This window comes from Ixodes scapularis, unplaced genomic scaffold, assembly GCF_016920785.2.
Source record: "Ixodes scapularis isolate PalLabHiFi unplaced genomic scaffold, ASM1692078v2 PGA_scaffold4__175_contigs__length_147842914, whole genome shotgun sequence".
Lineage (NCBI taxonomy): Eukaryota > Metazoa > Arthropoda > Arachnida > Ixodida > Ixodidae > Ixodes > Ixodes scapularis.
This window is the reverse complement of record NW_024609879.1, coordinates 28,041,849-28,066,640: the sequence shown is the minus strand read 5'-3', so window position 1 is coordinate 28,066,640 and position 24,792 is coordinate 28,041,849. Positions and strand designations below refer to the sequence as shown.

General features: G+C 48.6%; 1 protein-coding gene across 1 annotated transcript in view; it reads left to right on the top strand.

Moving 5' to 3' along the window:
• Nucleotides 1-486: 486 nt before the first annotated feature.
• Nucleotides 487-24,792, top strand: part of LOC120846205 (sodium/hydrogen exchanger 10-like) — a 184,747-nt gene continuing 160,441 nt past the window's right edge. The window contains exons 1-3 of the mRNA XM_040217895.2: nt 487-811; nt 17,458-17,601; nt 20,851-20,961. Coding sequence (XP_040073829.2) covers nt 487-811; nt 17,458-17,601; nt 20,851-20,961 — 580 coding nt within the window. The remainder of the gene's footprint in view (nt 812-17,457; nt 17,602-20,850; nt 20,962-24,792) is intronic.

The following is a 24,792-nucleotide window of genomic DNA, read 5'->3' as shown; positions in this document are numbered from 1 at the left end:
TTCTTTTTAGATTTAGCTTTACGTCTGTTTGGAGGCGTTCTTTCGAAGACAGTTAAAACAGACATAAGAACGTCACAGACTTGCTCTCAGTGTCACCATAAATCTCTAAACATTGACTACATGGACCTATATTTCGCTATTAATGCCCGCAAGTGCAAAAAATCGCATAACTTTTTTTTTGTTTTGTTTTACATTTGCAAAACGTTTGCTCGAAGACATGATTTGGACGTCTTTCACAAACGGTCCGAGAACGTCCTGAGACTCACCTCAATTGCGTCGCTACCTTTTTTACCTCACTTCGGTTTAATTTATCACTTTCTATATAATAACTATAAAAGTGATTGATCTTTTTGTAAGAAATTCTCGTAGTCATTCTTTGAACGCATAACAATAAAAGCCCCCACAACGTCCTGTGCCTCACCCCGATACCGTCACCATATTTGTGGCTTCGATTTGATCAAATCTACTCTGCGCACAACTTTAGTCATGGCACTCAATTTTGCTTCTGTCCCTCCTTTCCCGTGGTCCTGGTTAACGTTGACGACGATTCCGTCAGGCCTGTGCCGCGCCGCGAAGCGCCTGGTGAACGTGCCTATCGTGGCCGTCGTGGCGCTGATCGGGTACATGGTCGGACGCTTGGCGGCAAAATACGACCTCAAGGAGAAGCTGCTGCCGGTGACCGACGCCCACGTCAGCGAGCTGCTCTTCCTGTACATGCCGGTCGTCATGTTCACCGCCGCCTTCAACCTCCGCTACCAGCTCTTCTGGCAGTGCTTCAGGCAGTGCTTGCTGCTCGGCGTTGGAGGCCTTGGTGAGAGCGCCGGTGATTCTGTCGAATAGCTACGAGGCAATATAACCTTCGAGCCATTAGTGGCTACGTCGAGAACAAATCACGCGGGGACAACAACATTATAAAATATTTTCGTGTTTTAAAATATCGTACGCAATGCTTAGCGTACGCAACGAAAGGCGTTTTGTCAGGGGCGAATTTACAACGTAGTTTGATATCGGCGCTAGCTCTTCCTCTACGAGAAGCTTTTTCATATGCTGTTATAAAGCTCGCTATCCGTGTCAGTGAGATGTCTTGAAATCATTCCCCTTCAAAATTCTGGTCCTCAAATCAAAAGCATCGCCAGATGTGTCAAAGACATCGCCATATTTTGAAAGCGTAAGGAGGGCACTGAAAATATTGAACCAAAGCGCCAAATGGCTGATTATGACCGTACTCGATCAGCCAGGGGACGCAGAAGGAGAAGGAGCGACGTTTGGCTAATCTCCGGGGCAACTTCCTTGACAATGCACTCAAAGGTACGCGCATGCGTTACTTCTCCTAGACCGAGCACTGATTAGAACCAATTCTTTTCTTATAATTGGTGACAGAGTAAAGGGGCCGTGCAACGATATTTGGTAGGAGTGTTCCTCGCTTTGCACAACCTTACTGACAGCGGTGAAACTCAAGAATTCCCGAATGTAACGCCTCTGACCAGGAGGCGTCTATGTCGCCTTGAAATTTGAAGGATAATATCGGATGTTTTCTTTCAGCCTCTGTCTCGAAAAACCTGATGACGTAGTTGAGGGGGAAACACAAGCAATGCAATCCCAGAAATTGCGTCATCAAGCTTTGCGATCCCTTCTGTGACAATATCTAAATGCGGATCGTACAGTGGACCGGAGCTTTGTGTGGACATTCGATTTGGGCTCGTGACAAACAATGCATCGATATGCGGAGGGCAAGTTCGCCTGCTCCTTGCGCAGGGGGTAGCGGTGACGTCAGAACCCTGAGCCCTGATTGGCAGATCGCGACCCCCTGTCTGAGCGTCGTCTGCTCCTTTGCAACGCCGTCTGCTCGCAACGTCGTCTGCGTCTGTCTTACCTTTCCTGAGGCTTTCGAAAGTGCAGAGGCCAGGTTCACAAAACGATCTTATGACAAAAATATGCGTAAGACAAAACTGGAGAACAAATTCGTATCCACGAAACGAAATTTTCGTAAGTTTTGCGCAGGTTACGACGAAATCCTACAACAACTCCGAAGCTGTCTTACGCACTTCTTACGATCAAATCAGCATGGTCGACAACGTCGCGGTCCCGACGACCAACGGGCGTTTATTTTTCTAAGTGCGCTTCTCACGCGTCCCGACTTCAAGTAGCAAGAAAAAAGTAAAACTACTTGAAACAGACCACGACGAACAAGAACGCTGGATACACGAACACCCGGGAAAAGCTCCAACGGCCACGATTCCACCGACAACGACCAAGCGAGCACGGCAGATAGGCCTAGCAGGCACTCCGACTCGGCGACCGTCTGCCCACGATCGGCTGGCGTGCTGAATGGAATATGCCTGCGCGACCCTTGTGAACCCTTCCCGTCTTATACTTTGATCGCTGACCTCAATTTTAGATTAAGAGGTCAATCTCTTTCTCTTTTCATCTCCATGTTTTCCGAGGCAACGGTGACTCTCGCAGGTAAAAAAAGGGGTGAACCTCCGACAGGCGCAGGAAGGGTAAAGCAGCCATCGCTTTGACTAGCAGACGTAAAGCAGACGACGTTAACTGCGCCGACCTGCCGACGCCGTTAAAGAGTGAGGAGTCTCACCGCACACAAAAGGAGGGGAAAAGTAATTTGGGACGGAACTTGCGGACACTAACCACCCTCGCTCTCGGTTCTTAGCAAACAAACCTCGGTGCCTCGGTACACCTTGCCAGTGAGTCCTATGACTTCTCTCCTTGATGCGCGTCTGCTAGTTGTTAGACAAAAGCAACGTAACGCTCGAGTTATTTCGTCTGCCCTCGCTGGAAGGCGGAGTCGAGCTCGCTCGACCTCCGAAAGTCGCAGGAAAGGTAAGAAAGACGCAGGCGACGTTGCGAGCAGACGACGTTGCAAAGGAGCAATGAAAAAACTGTGAGTGCGCAGGCGAGCTGGTGGATGTTGATCATGATGTAGAAAACCCGAGACTTTGGTAAAAGCAAGGAAACGGAGTCGAAGAAGAAAGACAGGGGAAAAGAACGTCTCAAACTCAGCTACTGCGTTTATTTCCTCAAAGCCTTATATACCCACAATCTAACCATCGACCACCGACGTCACAAGGTCATCTTCGGGTAGCGGTTCGTGCCTAGTGACTGTGACAACGGGAACTGCCGAAGCTTACAATTCTTAGAACTGGGCCCGTCCGGAACTTCGCCAACCCCAGAGCGTGAATATGTTAATCATTGCCGTCCTTTAATGGGCTCCAGATAACGTCGCCGCTTATTTTGTCGCTGAGTTGAGGGATTAACGGTTGGTTTTTCCCAATGTTGTTTCTGCGACTACCATTGCGAGAGAAAACAAAATTAAGGACGTTTAAAAATCTTTATAATGCGAAGTTGGAGCGCAGCTCTTGAGGACTAGGAGGGGAGGGTATGCCCCTACTCCTCCCCTTTCTCCCTCTCCTCCTCCTTTACTCCTCCTCCACTCCACCCCTCCTCCTACTCCTCCAGCTAAATTTAGCTGGAAAATTGACGCCACGAGACCTCAAACACCGTTTCAAATTCCCGCTAAAGCTAGTGGGGAAAAGGCCGTCACATGACTTCGTGTCACCTCACCTATGAACAAATTCAGTTTCTCCACTAGATTTGCGGGAATTGAATTGCGGTTGAGGTAACGTGACGTCAATTCCCCGCTATATTTAGCTGGGAGTTGAATTGGTGTTAAGGTTACATGACATCAATTCTACCGCTACATTTAGCAGGGAATTGAATTGGTGTTGAAGTCACGTGATGTCATTTTTCCCGCTAAATTTAGCGCGGTTAAGCCCACGGTGACACCACGAAACACGAAAACGGGCGCCCAAGCGCTGCGCTCTAAAATAAAGTTTTCTTCGTAGGTCATGAATATCAAGGAATAATTCTAAGTTGCTTTTGCTGAATTATGTTCAGTTGCGAGATTAGTGGTTCGCCGTTCTTGGTGGGGTAACCTGAGATAGCTTTAGAGGTGGAGGGGGCATGATGTGAAAGAGTTAAATGCAATGATGGCTCCCTGTCTCCCTGATGGAGCTTATCAAAAAATCGAGGGCCGCTTTCCTGTTCTGAAGTGTTCCCTGGGGTCGGCACCACTCCCTCAGCGTCGCCGGGTTTTTTTCTTCCCGAAAAGACTGGATCGCCTTTTTCTTTAGCCGTTCCAGGCTAGCACAGTTACAGAAAAAGGGGCGTAATGTGGCCCTGTTGTTGCCGGCACAGGCCTTGCATCTAGAGACCTCGGGGTCGGCAAGCCCGAAGCTCGCTTGTTTGGCCTGTGTGAATGATCTTCCGGTCCTGATCCGTCAGACTCGGACAGCTTCCCATCTGATTTAGGTCGTTAGTATGTTGTCGTCTTGTGACGGTAAAAACCTTTGGAGGTAGGCCTTCCTCACCTTCCGGGCAAGTTCCAGTCTGTTCCTCGATTTCTACCGTGTTGTTCGTTTCAGAATAGGAGGTCGGACCAGTCGCCGAGCAGTGAAATATTTCTCCCCCTGTTGTTCTGTGTATCCTTCATCTCCTGGGATTTTGCTGTGTTCGGGAAGCCATGTGATGCACAGATCAGTTCCCCCTATGCGAAGCTTCGTCACCACTTTCTTGATCTTTTTTCTTGTCCGGCCCCTTGGTCTGCTACCGCGTATTGCGTTAATCGCAGCTTGCGAGTCTCTAAAACTTCTGGCGGGCGCAACCGCCGTGCTCTGTTGCTCTCGATTCGGCCTCCCTCACCGTCGTGCCCGACGGTAGTGATTGGGTTTCTGACCTCCCTCTCCTTGCGTCATGCAAGGCTGATGTCGCTTTATCACCGTTTTTTGCGGCGTCCGTGTACCGTATTTCTTCGTTTGGAGCATGTGCTTCGCACCGTGCCGCCTGCATCTCCGCGGATCTAGCCCTCGCCCCTCAGCTGTGAACTTGAGGTAGAGGCCGATGATCCGTTATTATCTCGTCCCGCCACGGAGGTAGCATCTCTCCCAATGGCGGCTTGTTCCTTGTCTCTTATCCCAGGTCTTGCAGGAATGTACGCCCATGTTTAGTGCTCTCTAGCCTATGAAACTGGGCGATCGCTTGGGATTCGGCCCGGTCTTTTTTGTAATTCATTTGTGCTTCCTTTTCTAGCATTGCGAGCGGTGTGTACGTGGGAAGGACCATGACTACTCGCCTGGATCGGTTGTTAAGTCTCTCGAGTGTCTTCAACTTCCTCTGGTTGAGTTTCAGCCAGTTGCATCTGTACAGTACTCGCTACGAGATAAGGGCCACCGTGAAGATACGCAGAGCCTTCTCATCATCTCCTCAGGACTGACCTGTTGTTTTCTTCGTGAGCTTGAGACCCTGAGCCCACGCTTTTTTCATCTCCGAGATTCATCTAGTCCTTGCCGTCTGCTCGAAGGTGACTCCAAGGATTCTGATACGTAGCTGTTTGCCGCCGATTTCTTCTCGATTCACTTCTAGCCGTACTGAGCTTGATATACCTTAACTGTGGTTCCTAGGGCGAGCGACCATCATATATTGCGTTTTCTCTGATGACGCTTTCGTCCCCACCCTTGCCAGGTAGAAGGCTACTTCATCCTTACCCCGCTTCATCGTGCTCTCCTGTTCCACCAGATCCCACCTTTCACCTTCTGTGCATTCTAATCCTTGTCTTGGCTCCCGGCTTGATAAGAAAAGTAAAACCCGCAGTTTGCATTGCGTGTTTAATTTGACGGCCTTTTTTCGTGCTCTTACCCCAATCTTTGTGTCGAGCGTTGAAGTCCCCGGTTATGACAACCGGGTCCCCTTCGACTAAATTGACAAGTTCGCCTATTCACGGTGTTGCTTCCTTTTCATCTTTCGTTGACGTTTCTGGTCTTATATAGACGGAGACTAAAGTCATCCTCTTCCGTATGTGACTCGGCTTTACGGCTACCACGTCTTGGTTGCCAGTGCAAAGTGACGCCGTGTTGAACTGGGCCTGTTTGTATGTGCCGCAGGACTGGTACTGTTGCCCAGCCTTTCTTCGTCTCTGGGTTCCTCTCGCTCGGTCTTGGGGTTGTTACTGTGGTCGGGTTCATATAGAAGCTATAGCAGGGGAACGTTAGGTTGGGGGTTCGTGTTTCTTGAAGAATGTATACATCTGGAGGGGGCTGTCTTTCGAATCTTAACCGCAGCTCTGTACTTTTGGTTCAAAACGTGCACCAATTCTATGAATCAATGCGGATCTGTTCCGTGTTGGGCTGTCTTGCACTACTATGGGGATTACTTCCAATGTTGCAGCAATGCCACCTCCTTCTTGATAAGCTATTCTATTGGAAAATGCGGATCTGTTCCGTGTTGGCTTGTCTTGTACTGCTATGAGGGTTACTTCTCATGTCGCAGCAATGCCAGCTCCTTCTTGATCTCTCCGATGGCTTCAAGGATCATCTAGAAGCCGATGTGTACGTCCATTATGAGCTTATTCATCTCTTTTCGGTGTTAAAGTATGATGCCTGCTGGCTTGATTGTTGTCGTTGGGAAGTTTTTGCCCACTCCGGTATCCATGTGAGAAGCTCATCTTGATCGTTTTTCCCCGATGCCTTGCGTCGCTTCCGTGATGCTCTTGGCTGCTGCAGCGCAGCTTTGTTTGCGCTGCGCCGGAGGTTTGGGTGTCGTCTTCTTTTTGTCTGGAATTCTTTTTAGATAGTCGTTACTAGTGGCCAGATTTAGGCGGTCGCAGTTACGACATTTGGGTTCCCGGTCGCACCCGCCCATTCCTTCGTTGTGTACGTTCCCGCACTAACTGCACATTTGTTCCTTGCGAGGGCAGAAATCCGCCTTTCCGAGCTCGTGGCAGCTAAAGTACACGATCGGGCGTGGGCGGTATTCTTTCACGCTCAAGATTGCTTGGCAGACGATGACCTTCTTGGGCAGTTTCTTACCTTCGAAAGAAACTAACATCGCACTTGTGCCTTTACCCTTAAGTCGGGCGGCAATAATCCTTGTTTTGTCAGTTTTCAAGTCTCTGAGCAGCATCTATGGTGCCTCTTCACTGTCGTCCCCCGGGAAGTATATAACACCGCGGACCTGGTTCATTTCCATGTTTTGTAGGGGCCAACTGTATAATGCTTGCCGTGCTTCTCTATTGCCTTAAGCAGTAGCAGCTTTTCTGCCGTAACTTCTTCGTTCGCAGTGAGCGTAATAATGTTGGTTTTTGTCTGACACTGCATTTGGAAATCATCTTGGCTTTCAATTCCTGCTGTTTCCACGGCTTGCCTGATGTCCCTGGTTTAGGGGCCATTTACTGCTTCCTCACACACAGGCTGAACGGCCATGGCCTTGGTAGTTTTACTCTCTGGCCTCTCGCTCATGGACATCGCAGCGGCTTTCTTCTCTTGTTCTTCGATTCACGTCTGCGAGCGTTTACGGCGACGCCTGTTCTGGACCTTTGTCCTCGAGTTTTCCTCCATATTGTTCGCCAAGGAAGCGGCTTCAGTCCCGTTAGGTTTAGCATTCCGGCTCTTTAGCGGGATCTTTGGCAATTGTGCTGCTTGAGCTAGCGTGGAATATTCTTGTCCAAGGCTTGAGCTCACCTTTTCCGCTGCGGCTTGTTGCGCGCCTTGTGCTTGCTGTGCGGTAGCGAGGCAGGTGAGGAAGCTTAATATGACCCTTCGGAAATCGTCCCTCGCAACTCCAATTTCGTCCAATTTGCCGAGGGTTTTGTGGTCCAATAAAATTTGAATGGCTGCCGTCGATGGGCCCTCCGTGGTCGCGGTTCTCCCTGTAGCGGCTGCCTCAGCTTTCGTGCTTCGTACTCCAGACGCTAGGCTTAGCAAGGTATGCATATTCTCGGATTCCAGATTCACCAAACTGAACTCTCATGGATTCAAAATTGACGGTGGGAGTGTGACGGATGGTCCCCCTTCATCCATGGGGCACTTTACCGGGACGTGATTTTTTTTTTAACTCGGTGTTATAAATATATGTCAGCGGACCTAGGAAAAACACCTCCGTTAGGACAAGCGGTTCGTCGTCCCTCGAATAATTCTAAGAGGTATTAACTGATAATGCAAAAATGAAAACGTTCATAAATCTCTGTATTTTGAAATTAGAGTGCAACTCTTGAGGAGGACGAGGAGAGGGTATGCCCCTCCTCCTCCTCCAAACAATTCAGATTGGTGTTGAAATCACGTGACCTCAATTTTCCCGCTAAATCTAGCGGAGAAACTGAATTTTTTCATGGTTGACGTGACGAAAAATTGTGTGACATCAGTCACGTGATCTCAACACCAATTCAAACTCCCGCTAAATTTAGCGGTGCGGTTACACAGACGCCGACGGCGACACTGACGCCGCAAAACTCAGAAACGGGCGCGTAAGAGCTGCGCTGTCAAAAAATGAGACATTTACAAATCTCTAAAATGCAAAAATAGAGCGCAGCTCTTGAGGAGGAGGACGGGAGTGTAGGGAGGGGAGGGTATGCCCCTCCTCCTCCGCTCCTTTCCTTCAGCTCCTCCCCTCCTCATCTCCTTCTTTTCTCCTCCTCCTCCCCTCCTCCCCTCCTTCTCCACCTCCCATCCTCGTCCTCCTTTCATCCCCCATTTCCTCTCCTCCTCCTCTCCTAATACCTTCCTCTTCCTCCTCCTCTGCTCCCACACTTTCGCCACAAAATTTAGCTGAAAATTGATGCCACGTTACCTCAACACCAATTGAGTTCCCCGCTATATTAAGCGGGGAAAATGACACCACATGACTTGGTGTCACGTCACCTATGTACAAATGAAGTTTCTCTGTGGATTTAGCGGGAAACTGACGTCACGTGACCTCAACAGCAATACAGTTCCCCACTAAATTTAGCGGGGTATTAAACTCGTGTTGAGGTCGCGTGACGTCAATTTTCCCTCTAAATTTATCGCGGTAACGCCGACGCCTACGGCGACGGCGTCGCCGCGAAACGCGGAAACGGGCGCTTCATAGCTGCGCTTTGAAATTGTTACATCGCCCATTTAAGGCTCATCATCTTAATCGAGTCATTTTTGTCTCCTATAGCACCTCATCTCACGCGCAGCCAGAGCCTGGCGAAAGGCAAGGCACGCGTTCTAGAAGCGGTGCCCACTGGGTGACGTAATCCTGACCTGCCCACAGAAGGGTGTGTCAGCGCGCTCCTTGTATTACAACACGCGGCAGCAGCGTTTCGTTACTCGACTGCGCGGCGCTCTGTAAAGGTCCTTTTGATGCAACGAGCTTGAGTAAACTTAGAGCGGTAAACCAGCGGCCAAAAATGTCACCCCCCCCCCCCCCCGGTTGCCGCCATCTTGCCTGTTTGCCACATTAGTGATCGCGTGCCGTTAAGATGGTTACGCCCAGAGGTGGGCCAGATCAGATTGGCCAGATTGCGGTCAGTAGATGGGCCACTCTGGGGCTGCGTTCGAATCTTACTCGAATGGCCCCGAGTTATTCCGGCGGACCAAGTCACGTCACAAGACAGATGCAGCAACGTTGGACGCGGGTAGGTTTTCGAACGCAACGGGTACGACAACTTTACCCAGGAGTGAGATAGAAGCTGCGTTCGATTTACTTGCACCGGCCAACGCCTTCTCTATTTTTAGATGCCTGGCAGGTCGCTCGCTTAACAATAGGAGCCCCGGACGCCTTGGTTCTCGCGTTTACCGCTACGTGGTGCTCCCTCCCGCCACTCCGAAAATGTGCGCGACGGCCGGGCCGGCCGCGCGCTCGCCCGCTTTCATTGCTCATGTCGACGTGCGTTCTCACAATTTAGGAGGGATGTCTATCTCGCTAATTGGCCGAGTGGAACTTCTTTAATATACGATGATCTGTAGTAAACTTACCTTGACTCCCCATTCATTATAGTGAGAGATAGACTCCCCTTAATAAATTTCATTTTTGGGGGCCACCCCCCCCCCCCCCCCCCCCAAAATGTATCTGCAACCCCCCGTTGCAGATACAAGTGTAAGCTGTAAGCCGCCGTAGAGCGGCAGCCGTAGCTGCCGAGAAGGAAAGTAAACATTTTAACACAGCACTAAATTACTAGGAACAAACTTTTACACAGGGTCAAAGATGTTGCTTCAAGCTTAAATATTTCTTTTGTACAAAGCATGATAATGCAAGGGACTGAAATTGTTATCACCACTGAAATATAGTATTCTTGAATGGAAATGTTTATTTACAACATACACAAGGAACTAGTTATATCTTCTGCACAATATTTACATGCACCTACAATTTCTGCAATTTACGCGACAGTGGGTTCTTCCCGTACAGCTTCACGATGGAGTTCTTGTCCGTGACATTCAGCGCATGATTGCTTAGCAGTGGTGTAATGAACCTTCGGCACAAGAGCTCCAGGAACACCTTCCTGTGGCCTGCGTCTCGGCTTCTACACACTAATATGGGGATGTCCATGAGACCACTAACAGCATGTTCCACGCTGGTTTCCAGTGGCTTTTCAATGGCCTTCCTGTGAAATAGCATGAAACCTCTTGAGGCCCCTCAGTAGAGAAACCAGCTCTTTCGTGGGGTATTTCAGTCCCCCCTGTCCTGATACGCGATAAGTCCGTCCACAGGCGCGTTCCCCTTCGCCCTCTCCACAAGTTCGACACAGTCCTGGCAGTCCAACTTTTCTGTCATCACGCGAGCTAGGTAGCCTCCAATAAGGGCAATGGCTGCAACCTCGGGGTTGGGCAGCGACTGACCTGGCGTCCAGCACATTTCTCGCAGCCTTTGCTCTGCTGCCGGTGGGAAAAATCCCTTGCTCGGATGGCTGTCATATACGGTCTTGTCGCTGGAGACTCCTGAGATGCTGCAGAATGATGCTGAGCAGTTAACGTTGCTTTGCGCGGATGAGGAAACAATGTCCGTCTTCAACATCTTTTCTAGTCCACAGAGCACACTCTTCATGTCCATTGCATCGTTGCAGCCTGGCGTCCTTCGAAGGAAACCAAACAGAGCCTCGATGGGGTCACTCGAAAATTTGCTAGTCAGCACGAAGTTAAACTTCATTTTGTTAAGAAAACGAATGCACTCGACATAGAAGCGTGTTGTCAGGATCAGTGCACGATCGGTCTGTTTGCTCAAGAAGTTGTCAGGATGACTGTTACTCTTCAACTTATGGTGAATTCGGGTGGTCCGCTCTCTCCTCTGCTTTCGATTCAGCAGAGCGCCCCCTTCTCGCCGCCAGAGCTACTCGGGATCCTTTTCAGTCGATCACAACTGCTGGCTTCAGAGCGCTCCCAGATTCTCAGACCAGTCATGGAAGTAAAACTTCTTAATTTTAATAATGCGTTACAAAAAAATAAAAAAAATAGATTTTAGAGCGTACGGTGGATGATTGTGCAAACTTTACGCTCGCAACGTGATGAAATAACGGTTTTGTGACGTAAATTGTTTTACTCATCGGCATGTAAAAAAAAAGAAAACAACAGTATGTGAATTGATTTTTGCAGAACGGAACGAAAGCCAACGCTTGGAAACAGTGGTCAACTCATCGCGTTTTCGACAGTGAACGCGCTGTGATAGCGGTCATTCGTACGACTGAGCGGGCGAATATAAAATGGTTAATAAACCGCATTTTTCTCACGGCGAAATGTCGTGCAAACATCGAAATGTGACACAAATCACAATGCATTATATTCGGCTCTCCCTTTATTTTACACCACAAACCTTTGAACGCACTTTTACCAAACCTCAAAAATTTCTTGAAGCGACTACAAACTCCGGTAAAACAACGGCGAGCTCTCCGAGCTGTTTTGTCGTCGGTTAGGCTTAGCGGATTCACCGCTGTGAGACGAACGATATTGTGAAAGCACTGGGAACACTTCACACGTCGGCTTTTCTTGTTACGGTCGCAAACGAATGTCGTCCCGTGCGTTGTAATCCTCGCACCGTCGAACGCACAAGCACTTTGTAGAACCACACATCAATCACCGTCATGCCGGACCCCGCATACCAAAAACAGACCACTGCCCGCCATCGTCAACACAACCACGTGATCACCGTCCAGCTACCACGTGACGCCTGCGCCGCTCCGCACTCCGACGGCTACAGACGGAGTGCCAGAGAGCGCTCTGAGAGGGAGAGGCGCCCTCGGAATGAACCACCCGATCAGGCCACAGCACTCTCTTTCAACCACCCGATTTCGCGCACTCTGGAAAGAGCGCTCCAGAGCGCGCAGAAAGAAACACGCGAATTCGCCATTAGTGAGGTAGTCGAGAAACGTGGTTTCAAGCCAGATCAACCTCGCGTCATCGATGTCACTGAAATGGCGATCGAGTGTCCGGGTCATTCTTCTGGATGTGTTGTTGGCTGTTGCTCACGTCCATGACTGCAAACCACTTGTGCATCATCAGCACGAAATCCACAGTTGGACCAACCGATGCGAAGAGCAGATCACACGTGTGACCAGCTTGGTCCTTCATGTATTGCAAGGCAGCTGTCACAGGCGGGGAGAAGATCTGCACAGCAGGCCTCACGCTCATTTTTTCTATGTTTGAAGGATATAAGTGCTTTCGTGTGAGAAACCTGATCGGCTTTACCATGGATCCTTGCTGCATCTTTCACAGTTCTTTCAAAGGTGCGGCTGATATCTCCTTTTGCCCGCCCATGCTCTTCGCAAGAAACTACGACCTCACATTTTTTATAATATGACACTGGTCGAAAGCAAGGAAAATGATCCTTGAAGAATCAGCTGGATGCGGAGCCGATGTTGCCGCCTGCCCTTTTCAAAGAATGTCCATGGCACCAACATTTATTTTGTGATTGTCCGTTACCAGTCGAACTATCTCAAAACCAAGTTCTTCGGCCTTTTTGATGACGTGAACAATGGTCTCCGCAAGTTCTGCTCCCGTGCAGGCCTTCGTAAAAAAATACCCGACGGGTATCTTGAAGCGTGCTGCCAAACCACAGAGCAGAAAGCAAAGCAATGAGTTTGCTAGTATGCTGTTGTTCTCAGCTTGCGTTAGGTGGTCCAAATCTAGGCTCATGTTGACGTCACCAACAAAGGCGTCTCGCTGTTTGTTGTACTCCAGTTCTTGCTTGATGTGCTTCTCGTCAACCACCAAGCTGCACACTCTTGACTGAGGTGCGACTAGGCTTTGAAGCTCCGTCTCCAGTCTACATCGAACCAAAGAGCTGAAACCGACTTCGCCAGATGCGATCCCAATGTATTTCTGCAAGGTGTTCCGGCACGGTAGATGCAGCAGCTGTTCACACCGGATGTACTCGGATGTCTTTGTTGACATGCTCCTGAAAATAATGCGATATCGCACAGTTGTCTCAGACCATGTCGGTCGTTTGCTGTCGTAGTTGGTTATCTGGTCAAGAAGGAACACAGCCCAGACATTCTTTTGTTCGGCACCGGCAACAACGTCCAGGAAAGTACTGACATTGCAGTCTTCTTTCAGCTTTCGCAGCTCCTCCTTATATTTGTCCACTGTTTCCTTCAGTCTTGAGATCTGTATACGAAGCGCTTGCTCCTTAGCTCTCCCTTTCCTACGTTCCACGAAACCGCTTGCACTGGTCCTGGTCTTCTCTGTCTGTGTTGCAAACGCTCGTTTCGCAAATGATCGCGCGCCAACCATTGCACTGCTGTTGCTACTAGGTGCTGCAGTACGCTTCGGCATCGATTCGTCTCCGCCAGCGATGTGACTTACAGGTGTTGGACTCATGCTTGCTTTGCTGCTGGTGGGGGCTGGACTAACGCAGGCCGATGTGACGGTTAGTTGCACATGTTCGTCGCAAACAGAAGCTCTGACAGAGTCCACAGTGCAGTTGACGAGGTGCACGTCACCTGTGTCTGCAGTTGTTTTTCACATTCTCTTCACAGTCCTGTTCTTGCCATCACCGGGCTGCAGTGCGCGCTTGCGACTACGTTCATCTCGACGTTGTCTTGGAGGCGCAGAACACATGTAGGATGGATAGCCCGCAAACACGCTGGGCACCGCTCCTTTCTTCAGCTGGCGAATTTTAGTGTTCTCCTTGAAGTCCGAAGACACAAAATGCTTGCTGCAGACGACGGAGTAGTTCGACGTGGTGTTCGGCTCCCAGTCCTTCCGTGATATCATCTTGATCCACTTTTGTCGCAACACGACGTCAGCCGGAACCTCGTGAAACGAAACAATGGGTTCTTTCTTTCTTGCACTTGACGTGCACAGCGGCACACAACAGTACCGCATGATGAACGCGATTCACTGCAAACACGGAGGGAAACAGAAATAGATCACGCGACGGTGGTAGTGAGGTCGACACTAGAAAGGATCTGCACCGTTGACGTAACTCGTCGCGATGCTGCCAGCCACGATCACGCGTACCCAAACTAAGCGCACCGCGTGCGTAGTTGTGTGGTCAGCTGCCAGCGCCGCGAGCGGCAATCTCTAGCGAAGTGGAAAGGGTAAAGGGAAAGGGTCCGATCGGGCGGAAAGCGCTCGTCTGACAGGCATCTAAAATAGAGGAGGCGTTGCACCGGCGCAGACAACCTGCGCCGGTGCAGAAAAGTGTAGGGCAGTCTACTTCCGGTATATGTATTGAGATATGACCAGAAGTACACCGCCCCACACTTTTCTGCACCTGTGCAGGCAGCAGGAGGTGGAAGTAAATCGAACGCTCCTTCTATCTCACTCCTGGGTGAAGTTCTCGTACCCGTTGAGTTCAAAAACTCACCCGCGTCCACAATTGCTGTATCTGTCTTGTCACGTGACGTGATCCGCCGGACGAACTCGGCTTCATTCGACTAAGATTGGAACGCAGCCCCAGAGTGCCCATCTGCTGACCGCGATCTGGCCAATCTGATCTGGCCCACCTTTGGGCGCAGCCATCGTAACGTCACGTGATCACTAATGTGGCAAACAGGCAAGATGGCGGCAACCAGGGGGGTGCCATTTCCGCTGCAGGCAGTGGGTTCCGGTTTACCACTCTGAGGGAAGACTCAAGCTCGTTGTTTTTATCCATTGCCTACCCTCATATCAATTGGCCTATTGCAGTTCTACCCCTGTGACCTAGCGCGCGCCCGATGAATTTTGGGTACGACGTTCTGTATCCTGGCTGCTCTCGCTTCGCATTGCCTTACCTCGACATTGACGTCTTTTCTGTCTTCCTTTTCAAAGTGGTTGCTTTAAGGAACTAAGCGCGCCGGCCACGCACATGCCCATTGGCCCAAGCGTTTCTGGGATGCCTTGAAATGCTGAGTAATGGCGCCATCTAGTGGATGGCGCGAAACTATATCGGCCGCATCTGGGGCTAGAGTCCCCAGTAGTCGCGCTCCAGTTGACGTGGTCGTAAGTATAGTGAAGGTCGCGGCTCCTACACTCGCACTAGCTCGCACTAGCGGTGAAACTGAGTATAGGATGTGCCGAGTAATGCCACAGTTAATCTAGTGACGCGACTTCCACTTTGCGCCGGGCAACTCATACCTGGTCATCCGTTACTTTGTGGTACCCATCCGAACTCGAAAAAGCGACTGTAACGTCAAACGGGCGATTTTCATCTTTCGCGAACGTTCCCACCATCAACAGCTTTGGCCAATGGGATAGCGCGGTTTCCGGGGGAGGGGTGGGGCGGGGAGGTAGTGGTACCGGAAGTGGAACGTTCGCGTTTATGACAAAGATATTACTCCTAAACACGAAAACTCTCTGACGGCTGAAAATGCAGTCGCGCACATCTTGGCCCCGCGCTCGATTGAGGGAGATGTAAAACACCCAGTCTACTGATCCTGTGTAATCACTGTGTTCTGAGGAAAAAGAAAGCTGTACAAGGTCTTCCCTTATTTTTAATCTTCTTGTTAATGGGCAGGCAGATTTTGAATAGCACCCGCTCATAGTTGCTACTCGTAAAGTCAGGACTCCACTTCGCATTAAATGTTAACACAGCTTATTCTACGATTGGGTAGAGTGAATAAAGCATAGCCAAATGTGCGTCGTTACGGCGGTCATCGCACTTGTGCGCCTGCTATCCCCGGCTAAAGCAATTACGCGCAGGGAACGTGGCGTGACCACGCGCTTTTTTGTTGGGCATGATTGGCTTGGCCCTTTATAGTCAAACGCTATAAAGGGCAAAACACCAAACGAAAGACAACGACCGAATTGACGGTGCACTGATGGCGCCGCTTTGATTGGCTCGATTTAATCGTAGCGTTGGCTGCAACCGGACCTAATGCAAAACATGTAACCAATTGGACTTGACGCTAAGACAACTTTGATGGCGTATCAAAAAAAATCACGGTGATAGCTTAAAATCATAGCGTCCTTAAACTAGCACTGGCTAAAACAATGGCCAGATGCTACCTTTCTTCTCGTGGAGGAAGGTAGAATCAAACCTGCAGTAGACATCATAGTGAGCTTTTACACAATAATAGAAGGCCGACACGACAACAGCTGCACTTTCGGCCCCAAACATCGCCGACGGCTCTGCGACTTTATTTTCGCGGCCTGAATATCCATCCGAATTCGCCGAAGTGTGGCTTCGGGATTGTTACGCGGACTTTAGATTTAGCGAGAGGGCGGTGTGCTACAACCTTGTTGCCATAGCATAACATTAGTGTGGGATTTGTTTCCTCGATATTATAAAAAATTACGTACTTCGAGAACATTATGGGCTCGCAATAATTCGGTCGGTTGCACTATTATTTCTGCGCTTACTTATGGTATGATTTGGCGTTCTAAACCAGAGCTCGGTCCCCTGGGATAAAACCCACGATCTTGGTGTTGCATTTCTCGGCACAAGTCCAGCCAACACTACTTAATATAATTGATGCCTGCCAACATCATTTTCTTCCTCCTTGAAGCCTTCATCGCGGTTGGATGGCTTCAAATCAGCAATTGGACCCACGCCCGATACTGAACATCTTTCGACGCTTTGGCCAATACCCGAACGCTGATTGTGCATGAGCCATAATTCATGTGCCAGGATTGTAAACCAGCCGTAGTTCGTTTTTCACGCTCCCAAATCCAGTATTCACGCATGGTTCATGCCCAGTCTTTTAGCCTTATTTGGATATCGTCACGATTCTGTAATTCGTACGCATATGTCAATGCTGCGATTTTCATGACTGTATTATCAGGAAGTGGGAAGGAGATACGCAAATAAGTCAGCTTTTATTATTCAAGCTACAACGCGTCAGTGGCGTTGAGTGCGAGTGCATATGAAGCACGGTAATGCCAGCTAGCTAGTGTAAATTGAGAAATATTCTAACTCAATACCCTTGCATAGCCCCTTTAAGTCATAACAAAAGACCAATCTCACGAAGCGTTCGGCGCATGATGACGCTGTCATAACTTTAGTCCACAGCATGAAAGCTGCGGTCCACAAGTCGGCTTGTGCCGACTTGTGCTCTGCATGCGTACAGCTGCATTTCGGTTGCTGTATCTACAGAAATGCTACAGTTCCTTCGATGCACTCCGGCAGCGCTGGCGTTGCCAAACTGGCTTGTGAGGGCCGTCCATTCAGAAACAAATTGTACACGTTTGTAATGTAGCAAAACAGTTGTTCTCGTTGTCTTGATTTCGTTTTCAGCATTCAGCACGATGCTGTTTGTGCTCTACATATCTGGAACATCCGACGCGGAGCACAGAACTTTGAAGGAAACGGTCCTTGTCAGCCTTCTGACCTGCTGTCCTGAACCCATGTTTGTGTCCGACTTGAAGGTCCTCTCTACAGGTACCTATTTTCTTACTCTACTTTGCTGCAGTGGTGTATCCAGTAATTTTGTTTAGGGGAGGAGGAGGGGGTTGAGGTGGCTTGGACGTCCATGACTTTGCGTGTGGAGAGGGGGGGGGGGGGAAAGGAGGGTCAAAATGCATGTGTATGTTATAGAGTGGGTTGAATTTTGAAGGAGCTGAAACCCTAGAAGTCTCCGTCCTGGTTACGTTACTGCTCTAAAGAAGTCTTCACTGCAAAACTGAACAAGGACGCGTCAGCTAATTGGAGTTCTGAGAAGTTTAGAGTAGGGCATTTTCAAATGAAGACGATACTGTAGACTCCAGCCCGAGTTCCATGTCCTCCGCCATGATTTGCTGGCGTGTGCGAGCTGGAGGTGCACGAGACACAGAAGCGTTGTAGAGAGTAGGCAGTATGGCAGTGTAAGCGGGACAAGTCATGCTCCTTCCTGCCGTACTCACAGCGCGTGTAGCTATACATCATTCCAGTGATTACAAATCCTCAGCCCTGCTTGCGGTCTGCTCAGTCCAGCATTCGAGTGTTCATGGATCCGAAAAGCGAGCAAACCACAGGCCATAGGCGCGAACACATAAAATTGAACCTGCCAAGAGGCTTTCGTTTCTCCAAAGATAGACCAACGCCCTATTCACTAACAAGCCCACACAAGGTGTGGTCCAACGCTCAGTTCCCCGCACGATGTATGTGCACTGTGCGTGCGCAGAAACAAGATTTTCCTGAAATGGAGCGTTTGCGCAAGTTCACTACCCATTGCTACACCACCGCAGCGGCATTATGTCAGAGCCACGCGTTGATGCATAGACCCTTTCATGGCAAATGCCACCAGGCCGCGCCCCAGTCTTTGACGCCCCAGAGAACATCCGGTTCACAAAAAAAGGAACAAAAGCCACTTAAACATCGCCGCTTGAAATGTTAATAAAACATTTAACCACCAATTCTCCAGGTGAACGCCAAAAAATAAAGAAGAAGCGCGAGATTGTAAATAATAAATAAAAAATATTTTATTGTATCTCTTTCGAACAAAGTACATATATAGGCCCACAAAAGCATGGGTATGCTTGTCTCGGGGACCTAGGGTTCAACAGGTTCACATTTTTCGAATATTGTTGCGAACCAAATTGCCTCCTCCAAGACGTAAAATTATACAGCCGATGACCCTCGTTGAATTTCCAACCTTGTTGTGCGTGAATCATTTCTGCATTCTAGCGCGTCTGACATAAACAAGCTTGAAAGGCTTGGAAAGAGGGAGCAGTCGCAAGTCGCTGGGGACGCAAGCGACAGTTAATTTCAATGTAATTTATTTATTTTTCCAAAGTGCTCTTGCGGCTGCCCAGAAAAAAAAAAAAGGTTCTCGAAGACAGCTTGAGGGTGTCTGAGGAACCATACAAGCAGTAGGAACGTTACATCGCAAAAAAAAAAAAAGAGTAAAACTAGAAAACAACGCAAATTTAGCATTTTTGCCGAAGATATGAAAAACAAGTAAGCAATATTACAAAACTTGCGTCAACATGGTACGAAAATAGACAATAAATGGCATATACATACAAGCACAAAAGATTAAAAGAAAAGTGTGTAAAACCTTCGTTTCCCGTTTGTAAACAGAAGGATCTATACGGATAAAAATTACGGCAGTGGCAGAGCCGTATATACGGAGAGTTTAACCATTCATTGGGAAGTATACGACGCAAATGAGGAGGCGCCATTGGCCGAATGCGGCTGATCGTGTTCCAGGGCGTTTTCACAAATTCGAATGTGGCCAAGCAGAAGCCGGAAATAATACCCTGGCAGTGGTCTCGATAAACAAACTTAATAACTGTGTCGGACTAACTCTCAAAGATTGAAAATAGGGTGGACGCGATGTTTCAATCATGGTCATCCAAAATCACGGTGGAAGTGCGCCACTTGCGTCACGATAAACATAATACGTACGCCAGGCGCCGAGGGCAGGCAATCTACCGTCCGAGCGGTCAAACGCTGTTCGAGGAAAACAGAGTTGAGCGGCACATTCGTTTCTTATATCTTTCTGCATGATCATAATCGAAACATCACGTGCACCTTATTTCCAACCGTAAAGGTTACTACATTTAAGTCTAACGCGCTTATTAAAACCAAGTACCTATGCTTAAAACTGTTTCCCGCTACCAGCCCTAGGGGATTCTTTTCGGCTTCTGGTTGGCCAAAAGAGCATGACAAGACCTCTTGCTGCGTCTGGTGCACGTCCTGGCTCTTCCCACGCCTTCCATTGACCAAACTCTCTTTATACACGGCTCTGGTAACAGGAGGAGACGAGATGGTGCTGGGAAGTCTTAAAACCGAGCTCTGCTTGAAATGATGAGTGGGTAGACGGAAAGCTCGCTGCCTCTGTCTCTACTTGCTCATCCAACGCACTTGGACGCCGAACGCCAGCGTCTAGCGTTTGGAGTTGGCTTTCAGACGTGTTCGGACACCGGTCAAGACGAAGGCATCTAGATTTGCGTCTACCTACACACAATTTCTTTCATATAAATCGGAGTTCGGGCGTCCCCGCGCTCTCTCGTCAACTTTTCTGTCAGTTTTCACCCGCTTAGGTTTCTTGATTTTCTAGCAGAACAATTCTCTTCTTTCTGCACTTTCTATTGTTCTCGTCTTTACCTGCAAGGTGGAACTTGTTTCCGATCTTTAGAGTAGTTACTGCCTGCAGGGTCTACACTCCGTTCACACTTTAGCTGAAACTAGACACTGCGGCAGAAAGAACATGATGGCTTCCGCAGTGCTTTGGTGGCGCGTGCCTGCTCCTTCACATTTGTGCTAGCAAGGGCAGAATGCTCGTTCTGAAGCCGGAGCTTTTAGTCTCAGCTTAAGGGTGAACGGAGTATAGCACTTGGAGCGCTTGTGACTACACTCGCAGCAAGAAGTTTGTGTTATATTTAGTCAGAATGAGATCGACAGGAGTGGGGATTTAGTTGGCCCTCCTCTAGTGCCTGCTGTCCACCTTCAATAACCCTTCGGTCTGTCGTAAGCCTGAGCAAGCACGCTCCCCCGAAGCACAGCGAGTGTCAGCAAGTACGCGCAATTTAAAAAGGATGTACTGCTGCCAATATCCTGTCAGTGTAGCATAAAACTAGTTTGCAGAGGGTCTTGTTGCGTGTGCACCTTTTCGACAACTTCCTTTTGGATAGTGCAATTTTTCAATTCGAAGAGTGACTTACGCTTGACTTTTGTTATTTCATGCGAACTCCTCTTTTTTACCAGCCAAGTCCCACATTCTGGAGACGATCATCATGGGCGAACCTTTGGTCGGTGTGAGCGTGCTCTGGATGGTCTACCGCTTCATGGTTCTTGGAAACAACTTGCGCCTCCCAGGTGAGGCGTCGGGCATACTTCTACTCGGTTGCACATTTCTCAATGTGAGTATCCTTCACATATTCAAAGGCAAAGACGACAATTGTTTTATATACTTTATTTTAAGGCAGAATCGAATCTTCAGGTAAACGTATAAACTACGGCGCTAGAAACTCGTCTCCCAATGTTCTTTTTGGAGTCCTATTCCACCCATGTATTCAAAGTGCCGTATTGAAAACGACACTTCAGCCCTAATATGTTAAGGGACCCTCTCACCGCTTCAAACCATTCAGCCCAACAAAAACATCAGACGTTCAAATCCCTTCACCTGTTAAGATCCCTTCAGACGCTTCAGACTTTCAGACACCCTCAGCCCTTTAACCCGTTAAATGTCAGATTGACTGAATCAAAGACAAAAATGCAATTTAAAACGGTATCGAAAATTTATTTCAAGCATCAAGTTCTACATTCATGTTGCAAATCAAAAAGGCATAAATAATCAACGCTTACTCAAACACGGGCGCAAGCAGGTCTAGAAAGAAGCGATCGGACAAAATAGGCCACCAAAGTTCTCAGTTGCAAAACAAAATAACATCTTTCGAAGTACTTATTATGCCGCTGGGTAAATACATGAAATGTACGGTAGTTCAACGAATAAAACCAGGCAGGTGCACCACACGCACACAAAATCACTGTCTGTAGCACGTTTAGCGAAGACGACGAACGCGCCACCAACATCCACCGCCATTGAGAAATCTTGAGTCCAGTCACGGTCTGGTCTTATGTTTGCGTCGCGGTTGCGTCTCCGGAGTCTTTTTCGGAAACTGGATGCTTCTGAAGCTGAACGGACGAAGAGGCGCCATAAACAAGACACTGAATGACCGTCTTTGTCCGCACACACAGCGGCTTTAAAAGATATGTCGTACGCAGGGGACGGGAAGCCGACACTTAGCGTCCTCTTGTTTTTCCTCATTTTCCTTGCGCTCGTCTACGAAAAGAAAAAGAAAAGAAACAGCGCGACCAGCTTCTGATGGGGGCTGTATTTCGACTGACAACAAACAAGTTATCTTCAAGCAAACAGCAGCAAAAAGGCCCCCTTCCATTTTCTCAATGCACTATCTCTCCCTCGTGAGCAAGAACTGTGCGACCTTGGACGTCGGGAAAACGCCATTTCTGCCACTCTTTATCCAGTCCAGCCCATGAAAACACAAATGGTATTTAGTAGGGTACGTTGTTGGGCCAGTTGGTTCATCTTAGCTAAACATATAAAATAGCGCGAAAAAAAGACAAGGACAAGAAGTATACAGGACAAGCGCAAACTTTCAACTAGTTTTACTCAGGAAAAACAAGCATATATATACACACGACAGGAAAAGCAGCACCACAATAGTCAGCTTTTATGTGGTGCTGCTATTCCTGTCGTGTGTATATATATGCTTGGTTTTCCTGAGTAAAACTAGTTTAAAGTTAGCGCTTGTCCTGTACACTTTTTGTCCCTGTTTTTTGCGCTATTTTATTTGTTTAGCAAAGGGTATTTAAACGCTAAACGATCCAGGCTTTAAATTTATTCGCACGAATTTGGTTTAAAGAAACTCTATGTGTTACTCGTGATGTAAACGTACCTTTGCAATATATTTGCCAATATCTTATTTTTTACGACCTTTCGAATTCTGCTTAAAACTGCAAAAAAAAAAAAGCAATTTGTTTTAGAATGCTTGAAACGAGAATGCAAAATGAACACTACTTTTAGTAGTTTTATATATTTTATTCCATACTATTTATTTGTTTTGTCACGTGTTTCTTAGTGTATTATTTATTTTTTACCAGGCGATTTATTATGATGTCAGAAGACTAGCAAATGAATGCTTGGTTAGAGCGTCACGTGCATATTTTATAAGCTAAAAAAAGCGCTACTACTCGAAACAAAAATCGAAACTGAACGGGGGAGCGTTGTGTCGTAGTTGCGGTTACTGGATTAAATCTTTCAAACTTGTACTGTGTGTGACGCTAGTGCTATTAGCTGCCAACGTTACTAGAACCCCTCAGTTCGGAAACTGTCATAGAGCCTGCCCTAAGCATGTGGCACCGATCCGTGCTCAAGGGCCGAGCTAATGGCGATCGCAACGGCGCCATTTTTTGCGCAGTGGCCACTCGGGGAACTGCACGGAGCACCGCATTCGACAGCGTCCGCTGTGACTTCTATTTTGGCTTTAATCGGCCATTTTGGCGCCGAAACATATACAGTGGGAGGGGTTACAGGGATGCCAACCCTTGTCTTTCAAGCGGACGCGCCGCGAATTACTTCCGAAGTTAGGACGCACCCAGGCCGGTACGCGATACCTGAAGTCACGGGTGGTACATGGTTGTATAAAATAAATATTAATTGCGCCGCCAATCCTTGTAAATTAACGATTTTAGAAAACATCACGCGCCTGTCATTTTGTGCTAAACTCCAAAACATTTAATCCAAAAAGAGTTTTTTTCCATTTCTTTTTACCCAAAAACCTGCTTCGAAAAGCTCAAGGTAACCACTGCAAAATAAATAATATTGACCCGCAACCTTGGAACCTCGAACTTGGGAGTTTCGGCACTCTGAGAACATTCAGTGACTCTTACAATAGTTATATGAGGCAACTTTCATGTCTCAACTCGTCGCTAAAGGGTCTCGGAGCACGCCAGAGACACAGGTTTTAACGGCGAGATTCTCCACTGAGTGTTCTTGTAACATTGTTAGCTGCGTTAGATTTACTTGCACCTTCTGCACCGGTGCAGAAAAGTGTAGGGCGGTGTACTTCCTGTCGTATCGAAATACACACACCGGAGGTAGACTCCCTTACACTTTGCTGCACTGGTGCAGGACGTGTAAGTGAATTGAATGCAGCTACTGTTTATATAGTCATGTGCTGATATATTAAAAAATCATTATTCAACTCCAGCCGCTTGCTCGTCACTTCTTCCTTGGTCGCTACACCACACCGATGACGAGATTCGTAGATTTCCCATGTTGCGTTACTTCGCCGGTATCTTCGTGGCATGAGCATTTCGGGGCTCGCTCCGCCGCCACCTTTTCCACGAGGCGCCGGGCCGTTCAGCCGTTGCGTCGCCGCAATGGTTGCGGATGTTCGAGACCTTTCTTATAGCTTCTAGAGAGTCCCACTTCACGACCGAGCGTCGCAAGGCCCTAATGCTGCTGCATAACCTCGGGCTTAAAGGTCAGCGGACATTCTTTTCGTCGCCACCTTCTTCGGACGCCTCCGTAACCGTTCCGCCCGCTACCGTCGCGAAAACTACCGATGACAGCGGCAACTGACTTCTCCGGCACTGGCTTCGTACGACCAAGCCGTCGCTTTTTTAACTCAGCACTTCGCCTCTACGAGCAATGTCGACGTCCAACGCCACAGGTTCTGTCGTCGCGTCCAGCAACCAGGCGAGTCTGTCCTGGAGTACGCTGCCGCACTGCGCGAGAACTCGTGACGCGTTGCTCATTCGCCGTCCTCGAGGACTCCCTCCACGACTAGTTTCTAGAAGTCATCGTTTCCGAGCAACTTCGAGAGCGCCTTCTTCTCGAAGGTTCGGCAGTCTTCTTCGTGTGCCGTGCTCCTAGCACAAGAGCTCTAACAAGCAGCTAAGGAAGCCCGAGAGTTCACAGCTAGCCAGGTTCAGTGAGTAAATTTAGACGACAATCAGCATCGGGCAATGCCAACGCGGCCTCGCTCGTCTTCCCGTCGGCAGCAATCGCCGCCAGCGAGCCACCGCCAACCGTCGCACCGTGACTAAGCTGTTTCATGCACATCCCCAACCGCCGGCTAAGGTCACCAAATTCATGACCACCGTCGCTCTGTCAGCACTAAG